The 14,833-nt window shown below is 38.8% G+C and overlaps 1 protein-coding gene across 3 annotated transcripts in view; it reads right to left on the bottom strand.

The window, feature by feature from the left end:
* Window positions 1-11,622, bottom strand: part of dnajc13 (DnaJ heat shock protein family (Hsp40) member C13) — a 35,719-nt gene extending 24,097 nt beyond the window's left edge. For all 3 annotated transcript variants that reach the window (XM_080864954.1, XM_080864952.1, XM_080864953.1), the window contains exons 1-2: window positions 11,459-11,622; window positions 8,631-8,711 (exon numbers count right to left, since the gene is read on the bottom strand). In XM_080864954.1, coding sequence (XP_080721080.1) covers window positions 8,631-8,698 — 68 coding nt within the window. In that variant the 5' untranslated portion in view covers window positions 8,699-8,711; window positions 11,459-11,622. The remainder of the gene's footprint in view (window positions 1-8,630; window positions 8,712-11,458) is intronic.
* Between the last annotated feature and the right edge of the window lie 3,211 nt (window positions 11,623-14,833).

Here is a 14,833-nt window from a genome sequence, read left to right as displayed (position 1 = left end):
AAGTTTTCTTTTAATAGTTCTCTGTGTTTCTTGAAGGACATTCAAAGTTCTTCTTTGGATGTTGGCTGCCCTTGTTCCATTTTCATCACTGTGTTTTACCGGTGAGAAATTGTGACTGTAGCGTCACCTCCGGGCCTCTCGTGACGGCCGTCTGTGTGCAGCAACATGGCGATGGGCATGCCCACGTTCTTGGAGCGTCCGGCAACCACGACATTCTTCCCAAAAGTAGGAATACCTGTGCGTTTAATAATTTCCCAAACACTGTGTTTTACCCATGGCTGCACATACTCACTGTCTTACTGCTCCTCTGACCTCCTATGTACATATATGCAAGGATTTGAGTCAAAAACTTCAAATTTGTATTCATCACTTCACAAGATTTGTTGTCACTGATTTTAAGTCCAGCTCTTGTGTAATCTGGAATATATTAGCCTTTACTCATCATTTTTGTACCTTACAAACGGCTTCTTGACAGGTACCTGAGAGCATTTCTGCATCTTTGATTAGGCTTCACTAAATATATAATGGCTCAACGGTCTTTGCTCATTTTTTTTCAGTTTCATCAAATTTTTACAGGAAAATTACAAAAAGTCTGGTTTCTTTGAACCAAAATGTAAAGACAAGAGTGGTAGCTCAAGATATTTGCACAGTACACAGTACAGTGTGCAGACTGAACATGCTGACTTAGTTCCTTTCCTTTTTGTACATCCTCATTAGGTCCCGTTAACATGAGCTAGTCCAATGAGAAAGCCGAGTAAGAGGAAGTTAATATTAGTGGTTACTTTTACATAATCCATTTGCAATTCTGTATGAATGAAATGACTAACACAAGTTGACAGGCAGTTGCTTTAGGCAATGCCATTAGGCTCAGGCTCATCCCTCAGGCTGTCCCACCCCTTCTCCTTTATATACCAATGTCATGTCCTTCTTGGGAAGCTTCACCCTTAGAAAACTATATAAATTGCTTCATCTCTCTTGACACCACTGCCTCTTTTGCATCATTATGTTATTTTAAGGAATGAAGTCTAAAACCATGAGTCTGCCCTGATCTCAGGGTTCTGGCTCTCTACATGTCTTGACCTTGGTGCCAAATGGCTTGAATTGGATGTCAGCACAAACTTCGTTAATTATTAATTCTCTGTGGGCTGATAGACTAAAAAAAAAACAACAAAAAACAAAAAAACAATCTTGGTACAAAGGCAATATCCAGTCTTCTCTATCTGGTATACACGTGGAGGAAAAAAAAAAAAAAAAGCCAAATTTATGCCTAATTTTCTGATTTAACAATTAATTCATGTCTTTAAATTGAACCTGTGTTGAATAGTAGAATGTAGCTGCTAATAAATAAACTTAAACTTAAAGAACTTTATTGTCATTGTAGTTATACAACGAAATTTGTTTGGTAGCTCACAGAGGCCAGCAGCATTAAAACGAGAAACGGCATAGTAAACCAAGTAAACGTCAATGCCATTATTTTAAATGAAACAATAAAGACTTAACAAGAACTGACTTTCAGGATGAAGCACACAATAACAGGAAGAAATGAATACACAATGTAAGATGAAGCACAACTCAGATCAATTTAGGAGAGCAGATTATTAGAATGATTATTATGCAGTACTATGCAGAGATTATGAGAATGATTATTCCTATTATATTAAACAACCTTTAAAGCACTTTTGCAAGAATCCTTTAAAAACATTTTAAACATATGCTGTTGAATTTCAGATTTACATTCATACAAAGGTATGAAAATCAACTGGCCAAGACCTGGAACAATCATGTGTTTAGCCATCCATCATGGTAATAGAAGCAAAAACAGGTACAGTTTACACCACAGATATAATCACCATTCTCCTCTCTCCATTACTAAGGTTTCATAATCTTCCCATTAGGCAACTTCCTGTACCGTATGTGACTGAACACTTCTCAACCGTCTCTCCTTAAAACGTGCTCCATTTCTCACAAAGACATCTGAGCTTAAGAGTTGTTAGTAGGGCAACACAAAATAATCTTTCGTACAAGACTCAACATAAACACTGGATAACAGAGATGCAGAAAGCAGTGAATAGAGTGCGCTCCAAAACTATAATACTATGAAGGGAGGCAATGACAAGACCCCAAGTATAAACACAGAATTTTAACAGTGAAAAAGATGCATAGCTGTACTAGCAATAAGAAAATGACTGCTTTAAACTGAATAACAAAAAACAGAGATTGTGGCACTGTATTAACACACACCAAAATGATAACACTGTCAAAACGGTGCTCACACAGCTCCTGGATAGGGCTGCCACGATTTGTCGACTAGTCACGATTACGTCGACAATCAAAATCGTCGACGACTGATTTAATAGTCGACGTGTCGTTTGAAGCTTTGTAAGATCCCAAAAGACGCAGGAATAATAGCAGGATTTAAGAGTGTAATAACGGACTGAAACAGAAGATGGCAGCACAGCATGTACAAGGATGCCAGCTGCCGTTAAACCCCGAAGAAGAAGAAGCAGCTGTGTCCCAGAATTCATAGCGCGGCCCAGCTTAGTTTCCAACAATGGCGGTAGCTAGTTAGTTTTAATATTACTCTTATTATTCTTTCTGGGTCACAAAATAAACGTTTAACATATTTTCAGGCGAGAATGTAGCTGTGTAAACCTCAAATATCTGCTCAGTTTATCAGGACACCACATATTTTCAAAAGCGCTCCGACGTTTTCGGAGACGTCTGTTACCCACTAGCTCGATAGCTAGCCGGGGGCTAGGTCACTAGCGCCGTGAGAACACCGGACTCCCGGCAAATTGTTTTCAAACCCACCGCCGTCTTTCGCGACTCAGGTTAAATATATATGAGTCACTTAGATAAATTAAAAATGTTATTGTTTGGCTTTTTTTTAGTATTTTATTTGTTCCTGAGTAAATCGGTTTGGCTGAGATTAAAGTTATAGTTTTTACACAGCTGAATAAACGTCAAGCAGACAGCTGATTATCAGAAGTGTGAGATGCTGGAGAATATACTCCGGTGTCCTGTTATATTTTAGATAGCAAGGAGTTTATTAAACTTCACCGAAACAATCTGCAAATTTCATTAAAATTGAATAAACTATCATCTTGTCTTTATTTTTAGTTAGCACCTTAAAAGCTTAAAGCTGTAAGCTAATGATAGTTATATAAGAGCAGATGCTGCTGGTGCAATAAGCTGTAGTTTTACGTCCAGTGGATGATGATCTGATTAGTCGACTAATCGCATAAATAATCGGTGACTAGTCGACTATCAAAATAATCGTTTGTGGCAGCCCTACTCCTGGATGACATTTAAAATTTTAATTCCTGTGGAAGCCATAAGGGTGAGCCTAGTTTTTCAAAAGACTGAATAGAGGTGCTACACTTGCAAATATAAAGCAAGCTATAAAAGAAAATCAATTTGTGTAAAAAGTCAGGGAAACATCTTAATCTAATACTCTCTAAAACTAGTCACAAGATTTGACTAAATCATGTTCACAAGTAGGGCTGGGCCATATTATACCGTTCACGGTAATACTGGTATAATGTTAGGCAACGATAGGAAAATGAAATATCGCGATAGAATGGGAGTAAAACGCGCATGCACAGTGCCTTTGTTTTCATACGCACATGGCCGATTGTTGAGTGAAACAGATGAACCAGAATTGGTTTGTAAAAATGGTGCAACTTCCGTGATGTGGAACTGGTTTGGTGTTTGTCCGTCAGATACATGACAAAGCACATTTTTTTGCAGAACATGCAAGCGGCCGTTGTTATTGTCATATTTGTCGGACTAAGATGCTCTTAAATCTGGGAGTAATCTGGGTCCTAAACTCCGTCTTTTTCAGGTCAAACAACACTGCAGCATCACTTAGAGTTAAAAACTGTCTAAATTCTTTCATCTTTAATAAAACGATCAGCATTGCTGCTTTACCATGTGTAACTATGAAGTTTAACTTCCAGGCATCCATGAAAACTAAAGTTATTACATTTAACGGAGTTAGACGTTAGCAGGAAGCTAGCGGAAGTTAGCTCGCTAGTTTCGCTAGTTACCTAAGCATGATATAGCATGTTCTGACTGAGAGATTTCTGAAAAAAAATCAAACGTACAGTTCTGCTATCACTTCCAACATAAATGAAGACAGGAAACTAAACAGCAGTGACGTTTGTAGGGTTACTGAAGTTGGGCTAGCTGGTATATAATGATGTGCTATGTGATCGCTAGCGACACAGCTATGTTAGCATAACATAAACAGTGAAGCTGGAGGACGAACACTAACACTTTTCCACTTATAAAAGTTAACGTGAAGGTTCTTCATGGTTAGAGACAAATGCAATCGCATGGCAGGATGTTGTAAACGGACCAAACTTCAGTCAGGAGAACAACTGAGATAATCCATCCACAATATGAGGTTAGTCATTAATAGACTGCAACAACATGGGAATAGAGCAGCTGCCAGAGAATTCAACATTAATGAATCAATGGTACAGAAGTGGAGGAAGCAAGAAGAATGAGTTTAATAAAGTTTGATTTATCTGACTGCTTTGTTTCGCTTAATGTGCCTTATAATCCCGTGCACCTTATGGTCCGAAAAATACATACTGCACACTGCAGTTTAATGTTGCAAAGCACCTCTTTTTAACTTCAGTGGATATTATACATGGTTATGCTCAGGATATGTCAGCCCATTTCTACTGGAAATGCCTTTTGGTTAAACTTTCAGCAAGGAATTTGCATTTGTACTGTTACATTTTTATAAAGCTTTAATGTACATAAAAACCAGCTTCTTGTTTAAGTGAAAATAAATGGAAGGTTGTCTTTTTGCGCTAGTAATGTTGTGGAGTTGTATTTTGTCTCGCATCAATTATATCGTCAGTTATATCGTTATCGCAAATTTTCAAATATATATCGTGATAAATATTTTTGGCCATATCGCCCTGCTCTATTCACAAGCATATTTCAGTGGAAAACTCTACAGCAACAGTGAGTGAACTCAAGTCTACGAGATTTTCATCACTGTTAGTAAATCTGAAACTGAATCTGAAATGTGTAAAAAAGGAAGCGGGCAAAAATACAGAAACAAAACCTTTTCTTTTTTTTTTTAAATTTTTCCCACCACCATCCCTGCAGAAAAGACCACAAATATTGTCTCTGGCCCAATCCCTGTGTCCACACTGGAAAGCGAATGCCTGATTTATAGTACTGTGTTGAATCCCTTAAGTAATGAGCGACATTTATGCTAGTGTGCTGGTGTGTTTGTATCGCTCTGCCATCACAAGCGAAACTGAGCCATTCACACTGAACTTTGAGAAACTCTTGAACAGTTACTTTTACTGAAATGGAGGAAGGAGAGACTCTGAACAACCGGCCCTGCGTATATGGACTGTTAGAGCTATTATGAGGAAAACCTCCATCTGTCTACACTGGCAGAATACAAAGTATTCCATTTGAGGAAGTCGAGGAAGTTGAGGAAGACAGATACAGTAATAGCTTAATACATTTTGTTTCACTGCGAAATCATCTTTGTGCTAATCAATAAACTGTGTTTACTACCAAACAGACCAATCACAGTGGAGGTCTGCATCACTGGGATGTACAGTTACATTTCTGGGAAGGTACACATCAGGTACAGCATATGGTACACAGCTAAGCCATAGCCTACGCTGTAGATTTACTGCAGTTCTATAAATAAAACATAAGGGCTGTCCTACTGTAATTGGTAAAGTGCATGAAGGCTCTCTTACAGACAATTTGAGCCATTTATTTATACTTTCCTTAAGTCTCTATTTCTGCAAGCTTTGCCTATAGGAAGTCAGTTTGTAGCACAGTGCTGTTAAAAAAGGGGTTGATGGAGATGATTTAGTAAAGTGTAAGAAAAAAAAAAGTTAAACAAAAAATAGAAAACCAACCAAAAGTTATAAGAAATAATTAAAGTTCTGAGAAAAGGGTTTCATTTGAAAATGGATAAATGCAACAACTCACATATCTTCTTTATTAAATCTTTTTTTAATTTTATTTTTTTCCTTAACTGTGATGTTTTGGCAAAAACAAACTGATTAACTGACAATTTGTCCTTTTATTCCTTCTGTAAGGCAACTGGCAATGTCACATGACATGTCACAAAGTCTGTCTCTATCACACATTAGAGTGTGACTCTGAGGCACTCCTGTGGCAACCTGAAACAGCTTCCTCTTACTGCGGGTATTGCAATTGCATAATTAAATAAAACCAAGAACATCATTCCTTGGCATGCTTCGTGGTGTGGCAAAAAAGTGCTTAATTGGTTGGTTAAAACCAAATGGTATAAGATATTTCTCACTACCCACTAAAGACAAAAGCCACCCACAATAAAGCTGGTATAAAGCAAGATGAAAACCTGCACCCTAATGAGAATCTTTCTCTCTGCTGATCTATCAAAGCCCTGTGTGGCAGATCCTCTAAACTGCGTTTGACTTGCACCAGAGAGACTGCTCAACTCAATCTCAGGTTGTCTACGTTTTCTGTCTGAGGCACAGAAATGGGTTACACAAGCACCAGCTCAAGTTTCATTTTCATTTCTCTGTGATCACCCACTCGCATAATTCTCTGCCGCCCTACTCTTAACTTTCTGTCACTTTCTCTCACTCTCCTCAGTGAGTCAGTAAAGTGACCTTCAAATGTTGATGGCAACAATTTATGTTTACAAAGGCCATTACATGTGATTCACATACTTTTCCTGCTCAGAAAACCATTCCCGTATGGATGGGAAGAGACTATAAGGATAGAAATTCCTGTTCACTAAAGCATTGACCTAATGACCTGCATTTAACTTGGGTCAGGAGGGTCATGACGTGAGCCTTGCAAGTCCGATAAACCACTAAAAGGACCTTAAATTGGATCCTCGTGTTGCTCAGGCATAAGAAGGGTGAAATCAGGAAAAAAAATACTTAAGAACATGTAAACAGATTTTTTAAACCAACAATGCTTATGGCTCACTGGTATGCTTTAGTTGCAGCTTGACAAAATTATATGAAATCTAAAACATCTTTTATTTTTATTTTTTGTTTTAAAGCCATTTGGCTACTATATGTTGCATTTACTGTCAAATTGCAGTAGTACAAATACATTTCATTCATGTTGCATGAAATGCCCTGCCTAACTTCACAGTTACTCCATTTCAAAATAATCCCAAACATGATCATATTTATTTTTTACCACAACTTCAAAATTGTTTCATAAGAAAAGTAAACATCTTATTTTATTAAATTTCTATGATTTCATAGCTGCGATGAAAAGTACCAAATAATCATAACAGGCCAGTCACAAATAATTTTCTGGTCAATGTTTTCTTTTTTTTTTAAAAAGCCTCTTCTAACAGATTCTTCTATTAGAAGAAGAGCTGCTGACCTCTGGTCTAGGATTGAGTTTAAATCATATCTGGGAAAATGAGCTCTGGCTTTCTTGTGATGGCAGTGTAGAGCACTAGCAAACATATTCGTCCCAAGTCTCCCATAGATGTTCAGCTAACATGGGATGAATGAAAAGGCCATTACATACGATTCAAATTTTCCCTGCTCAGAAAACCATTCCCAAAAGGATGTGAAGAGACTATGAGGATAGAAATGCTCAATCATAGGATATTCACTTATGCTTCCCACACCAACAAGATTCCTCATAGAGCATAAAAGAGCCACTGGATGTGTTCACTGTAGGGGTCATCGTACATCAACGTGCGTTTCTGCCGGACACTTCAAGAAGCATTAGTGGATGAACCTCTGACGATGGCTAATGCTTTGCAGCCCTGCTTAAGTTTCCCAGGTCAATAGCAGGCCTTAATGGGACAAAGGCATTTAGAAAGCAAGTATTGGTAATGTGATCCCACCTCCTGACTGCTCAAACTAGGACTTGTCCTTTCTATTAGCTTTGAGGGCTTCCAAGTACAGGGCAGCTACTAGTTTTACACATTTGCCGGTTTAAGGGTTCAATTTGCACACTGACACAACTTAAATGCTGTATAATGTCCCATAAATCGGTGTATGATGGACTTTGGGGGCTAATCAGATACATGTTCACAGATAAGTACGTTGGCTTCATTGTATTGTATTACATCATAACCGTTTTTAATCTCCTTTTAAAAATGCATTAACATACAGTGGCTCAGTTACTTCCTAAAGGCATAGTTAGGATAAAAATCAGTTGGGTATCTTAACTTTTCTACACACATAAAACACATTAGCTTATAATTTTTATAAGGTAGGCAGTAAACATGAAAGAAGGCATGTTTCCCCAGTCCAATAGGCTCTTGACATAACAAAAATGTTTGATGTCTTGTCCCAGCCAAGATATAATACAGTGTTTACTGTTGTTTAATCTCCTGATAGGCACTCATTACCACCTACAATGTTTGACAGAAAAAGAACACTAGCTCTATCATTTAGTAAAGCAGCTTTTCATGCATGACCCCCTATATTTTCCCAAGATAAAGAAGCCAAAAATAAAGAAAGATCTAAGTGATAATTTGGGGACATTTCCGCTTTAGATCCACTGTTTTGTGAAATTATACGCATAACATCTGAAACAAAATATACCGAAGACACTGAAATACTATTTGTGAGTCTAAAAAAAGAAAAACAAAACAAAAGTTGCATTCTTACTTTCCCCTCCAGGAGTGTTTGGTAGTATAGAAACAGGCCAGGTCTCTGTTTTCTTTGACGACATTCATCTTTTCACAGGACCTAAAACACAGAAGGAAAGTTACCATGACAGGAATTTTTTAAAAAGCAAGTTTTTCACCTTCAACAAATACAAAGGTCAAGGAAAAACATGTTTTAAAGATGTTCGTTTAGGCATTTCTTTAGGGTAAGTATTATATTTCCAGTTGTCATATCAGCTGTTACCAAAATCCTTAACCCAGACTTTTGTAATTCACAACCATACCATGTTTACATAACACACATTCCAGTATACCGTGACACACATGTCACACAGTCTCTGAACATATTTTGACTGAGATTTCCACCAGATACCGAACTAATACAGTGCAAACAGTGATTATCCATTAACAGGGAAGAGTCTTCTGCAGCTGGGAGTCCATGACTGAGTCATTCTTCACTGTTATAAGCTACAGCAGGGACAACCCTGTCTCTTCATGCTCTACCTCTATCCTTTATAGTTGCATTCTTGCAGACTCGCTTTGAAAAGTGACACCCCCAAGGAACCAACTGGGATATTACAGCTTGCTCAGCATAAACAAAGGGGAAGCAAATGTCTCCATTCCATGCTGATAACCATAGGTGCAAAAACAATACAGCAGTTCACGAACTGAGAATGTGTCAATAAAGTCTGGCATGAAGCCAGCATGGATAATTGAGGCTACGTAAATATACAGAAGTTAGATGGTGTCTTAGGGTTTGGCCAGGCTCCCAATTTGAATTTACAATGGGAAGGAAAAATAAATCACTGTAATTTTACTTCCAGACTAGGACAGGTGCACAAGGATTAACAGGTTTGCTTTTCCAGCTGACAATAAAAACAAAACAGAACATTACTTTAAGTAGCGGACAGTTAACGATAAACCAGTCACCAGAACACAGTAGAGAAAAGGTGGGAAAAACTGCCTCTGCTATCCTTAGTGCAGTAAATTGTAAGCGACTGCAATGTGACAAGGGGAACCTGTGTCAGCATTCTGCCAGGATCCTGGAAAAAAAAATCTGACTCCAGTTTTCCTTCCTCTCCAGATCGGAGTGCAAATAAAGCAGGGAGCAGCAAAATTATTCATCTATGCATTTATCACAGTTTCTTGTTTTTTTACCGAGGACCAGACACAATATTAGGCAAATTTTAAGTATGGCAACACAGGATGAGGATCTTCCAAAGTTTTAAAGGTTTGACATCGCTGTTTCAGGAAGAATAAAGAAATAATTTATTTCCCTCCGAATATACCGTCATGTAACTGTATAATCTCATACAGGCAGATGTTAGCATGAGGGACTGCATAGACTGTGCTTTGCTGCAGCACAGAGCAGAGCAGTTTTATTACATTACTGGGATGAGTGTGCTGCTACGACTGTGGAAAAGAAAAAAACAAGGTAGATTCCAGTGCTGGGTCATGTGATTTACCCCTCCCTGTACCCATCTGTCCCTTTTTGCCCTTATCAACAGCAAATTATTCCTGGTCTATCCTCAAACACATTTTAACAAAACAGAAAAAAGAAATATGAGATAGGCGAACCCAGCACACTGCAAGCAAAGCACATAATCAACATGACAACTTGATCCAAACAGATTTTCACAACTTTTCCTTTAACAAATACAGTTTTTAATAATCAAAGGTCTTGTTATGTGGATGTCTGTGACAATTTCCGCAATCCCACAGAGGATACTGGGGTGTCCTTTTTACCAAATATCTTTATCTAATACCATGTTACTCACAAGGAACTACCCAACTAGACTGCAGCCACAGGTTGTATCCATCACAACAATTTGATCAGGTAACTCTCAGTACTCTACATACTATAAAAATACTATTTAGTTTACAAGGCTAGGTCACCTGTTTCCTTTGGAAAGCAGATGGCTGACAAACTTTAGCATCAGAGTGGGTGCAAGGGTCAAAATATCATGTGCTATGACATCACTATATGGCTCTAACAGGTTTTTTAAATACCTTTAGTTTAAATTCTCTTCTCTGCAATGATATTAGTGAAGCTCATGTAAATTAAAAGGCGCAATGCTCGAGTAGGGAAACACATGAAGGATGCAGACCTTCAGAACCATATAAAATCTTATATCTAGGCCAGGCCAGGCCAAACACATAATATGAGCTTGATAATCTTATTTTCACCTGTTTTGGGTTTTTTGTGCCCTGCAGATATATTGCAACACACACCGACATTAGCCAACTATATGAAACAATCTCTAAACCGAGACGGGAACTTAGTTTGCATTATCTTCTGTGGATCTGCAAGGATTTTATGCAAATATCTTCTCGAAAACTATCATTTCTTCTCTCTTTTTTAAAAAACAGCTAACTAGAAATATAAAACTAACAGTTACACGAAATAGGCTGAAATGGCAAACAGCAATTCTTAAATTGTGTGCAGGTTGTGCGCTGGCTGCTGATCTGTCAAGTAAATCCATGACAAACAGCATTAACGTTACCAAGCAGTTAGCCAGACTGGTTCATTTCAGCAGGCCTACGCGGTTCACTGTCAGGCTAAGCACGGCGGCATAGTTTTGCGACGTCGACACTTGCTGTTCCGCTTAACTACAGTGACCAGCCGATATACTTTGTTATCAGCGTCTGTTTGACAAATGCAGAAAAAGGGGCTGTGGCAGGCCAGTGCTTGGGTTAGCCACCAGCTAACGGCTAACTAGCACATCACTCAGGTTTTACGGACGAACTAGCTAGTCGCATTAGCGACAGGGTTCAATCAAGCAAACATTGGAGAAGCAGACAGTGGCAGGCGCTAACGGCCGCGTTTACCTGTAAAATCGCTAACGGGTGTTATTCGTAGCCGTCCCTCAGCCCCCCACCCTCCTCTGACTGTGCCCGGTGCGTCTCAGTTTTCCCAGTGTGATGCTGAAGGTGCTCAGTTACGCCGTATTCCCCCCCCCAACTGGACTCAGGACGCTGCCATATTCCTCATACCAAAAGTGTGCTACTGCGCAAGCGTGAGGCCTGCCTGTCATGCGGCTGTCAGCTGATTGGTTTGTCAGGAACCAACATTGTGAAGATACCTGATACCAGATCGGTTATTACGTCGAATCATTCTATTTTTCAATTGGTACATACCTTCGAAACTGACCTCGGAACAGTTCAGCGATGCCATATACTGCGGAAGGGGTTTATTACTGGAAATCTCTAGTTTCTTTTAGAGAAGAAATGACCGAATATGCGACCACAGACATAATACTTACATTTCCCTTTTCACCAAATAGTCGAGCACATACAGATTACACACGTAAAGAAGTGAAGGTACTATTAAAAAATTCAAGTAAAGAGGTATAAATAAGAATAAGTAGTTTGCAAAATTATGCACGATCAGGGAATGAAAACGGAGTACAGCTCCTCTACTTGCAAGTAGCCTGTTGTATAATTATTACTCCAAATAACCTTCATGACTAAAAGTGTCTGCTTATTTTTCATCAAAGTTATGTATGACGAAAATATAGGGATAGTCGAAGGGATGCTTGGTAAACTGGACAGCAGATTAAACCTCGCTGATTCCTTTATATTTTACTATTTACCTCTTAATCTTACAAAAAAAAATTTGCAGAAAGAGAGGGGAAATAGCTGGAAAGAACATATTTCTGAACAGTAGCCTGTTCAATAAAACGCAACTCCTGGGATAAATACAACTATTCTGCCCCCTAGGGACACTTTCCCATCAATGCAGCAATTCCTTTTGCTCAGGCATAGTATTCATACAGCCAGTTTCCCGCACATGGGTTAAGCCTGTTCCTAAAGTAGAAGAAACATTAAATGAGGATCTCCACTTAAAAACACTAGACCGAATCGGTGTCTGACAGAGAAGTTCCAGAGCATAATAAAGGACACAGATATGTCAGGCACACTCAAACAACTTTAAATAAACACGTAGAAAACAGTATTTTTCATCCTTCCCCAGTAATCCTAACATGAATCTACACACTGCTTACTGCACTGTGTTATTTTTACATCATTTTATGTATTTTATTGCTCATTATATTTCATTACTTTTTTTGCATTCATATTCATTTTTTTCTCTTTCCATTCACTTTCCATGCATTTGGTCTTGAAATGACTCACATTCGTATAATATTACATTTCTTTTTGACACATTGTTCATATTTCAGCTGCCCATCAAAGTAAACTACCTGAATACAATGTTAAACTGTGAACAGCCTACAAAGAAACAACTGAGATGTATAACAGGACCATCATAAAGGCCTCTAAGAAAAAGTAACAATTTGTTACTCTTTAAAAAGTTACTCTCGCGTGTAACTTTACTGTTTTTCAACCCCTGTCTGAATTTTTAAGTAACTCACCGTGACTGCAGGTAAAGAGGAAACATCTTTGCCTTGTTACTGACTGTTACTGACAGATGTTGCAAACTAAACTTGAGCAGTGCAGCAGTCACGTTATAAGCCATCTGATTAGGTGACTAACCATGCGCTGCCCGTTAGTCTAATTTAATTAGAGCTAGAGAGACATGAGGGGGAGAAAAAAAACATTTCCGTCTTTTTCCATGGAGTCAAATGGAGGGTGAAGTTCTTGAGGATGAGAAGACAGTGCCAATCAGTGAAGCTTTTATTTGGCTCAGATGATGTCCACTGCATTTGACTGATGGAGAAACAGACCAGACGATCAACAGAATCTGAAAGACTACAAAAAGACTAACTGTCTAGTAAATGAGAAATTAAAAGCATTGCAATCTGTTGCTGAAAATATTAAATTTTGATATTTAGAACTTTATGGTCTTTACAAAATGTATAGCTGAGAGTTTGGCTTTGTTGTTACAACCCTCTGGGTTAGACTGGACAGGGTTCCTGTGTTTGTGGTTTGTGCTCCTGTCATACTTTTTTTTCTAGCCAGATGGTGCCACCTACTGCTGTATACTGTGCAATGAATGAGCTCAGGCAGGTACTTGCTGCATAATAAATACTTTGGTAGTGAGACTTGATATTATGTGTGATTTGGATATAAAGGCAGGAGGCCAAACTGGAGGTGACAGAATTGAAGATGTTAAGATTTTCACTGGGCAAAATGAGTACATCACAGGGACAGCTCAGGCTGAGTGCTTTGGAGACAAAGTTAGAGAAGAAAGGCTCAGATGGTTAGGGCATGTGCAGAGGAGGGGTTGTGGATATACTAGGGAAAGGGTGTTGAAGATGGAGCTGCCGGGAAGTCCACATAGAGGATTAATGGATGTGTGCTAGGAATAAGTGGAGATGGAGGCAGGTAATGCGGTGTGGTGATCCCTAAAGGAAAAAAAACCAGAAGAAGACAATTTAGGCTTTTTGCAATCACAAGACAAGAGACGGAAAAATAAAGTTGAGACGAAATGAGAGGAAAAAACAAATTGCATGTAATGATCGAAATGATTAATTAGTATTTCAAACTCTTACTTGCTTTCCTGGCTAATTTTCTATTAGTAAAACATTTTCAGTTCTCAGTGCAACACCTCCAAAGATTTTTACACTACATATGTAGTGTTTGGCTCATAAAAGTGTGAAGGTGCTGTGTCTCTTCACACTGTCCTCCTCTTACATGGTCTGCTTTTATTCTCTGTGTGTGTGTGTGTGTGGGGGGGGTGGGTTGTGTGGGAGGGAGTAATGTGATTCTGTTCCTATTTTTCCCGCATAAGGCTTCACTATTGCAACATTTCTATGACATACATCTGTCTGTTCCCACAGTCCCACACATTTTATCCTCTGTTTTCTGGGAATCACCCTATATTTTCTCACAGCTGCAAATCAGTGATGAGACACAACAAGTAGCAAGATGGTGAGAATCTCTACTCAGAGAATCTCAATGAGAGAGAAGATTTGAAAGATGAAGGGGAAGAGTTGTCAGAACATAAATCCATTCTCTCCCCTTTATAGCACAGTGCAGCCAATAGACAGCAAGGCAGGGAGAGAGTGAAGGGGAATGACACAGGGAATGGCCTGGATCAGATTCAGACCCCTGCAATGAGGACTCTAAGCACACCGGTGCTCAATCAGGTGTGCTACAGTAGCGCTGTCAATTCAGTCTTATAATGAGTTTATGACTGACCATCAGTCACATTCAGTGCAAACCCATCTGCAACTAGAAAGGGTAGAAATGTGGATGCCAAAAAAATGGTGAAACTGAATAGTCATATGATCGCCAATAGTC

Source organism: Rhamphochromis sp. 'chilingali' (genome assembly GCF_963969265.1).
Source record: "Rhamphochromis sp. 'chilingali' genome assembly, chromosome: 18".
Lineage (NCBI taxonomy): Eukaryota > Metazoa > Chordata > Actinopteri > Cichliformes > Cichlidae > Rhamphochromis > Rhamphochromis sp. 'chilingali'.
This window is presented reverse-complemented; position numbering and strand designations above follow the sequence as displayed.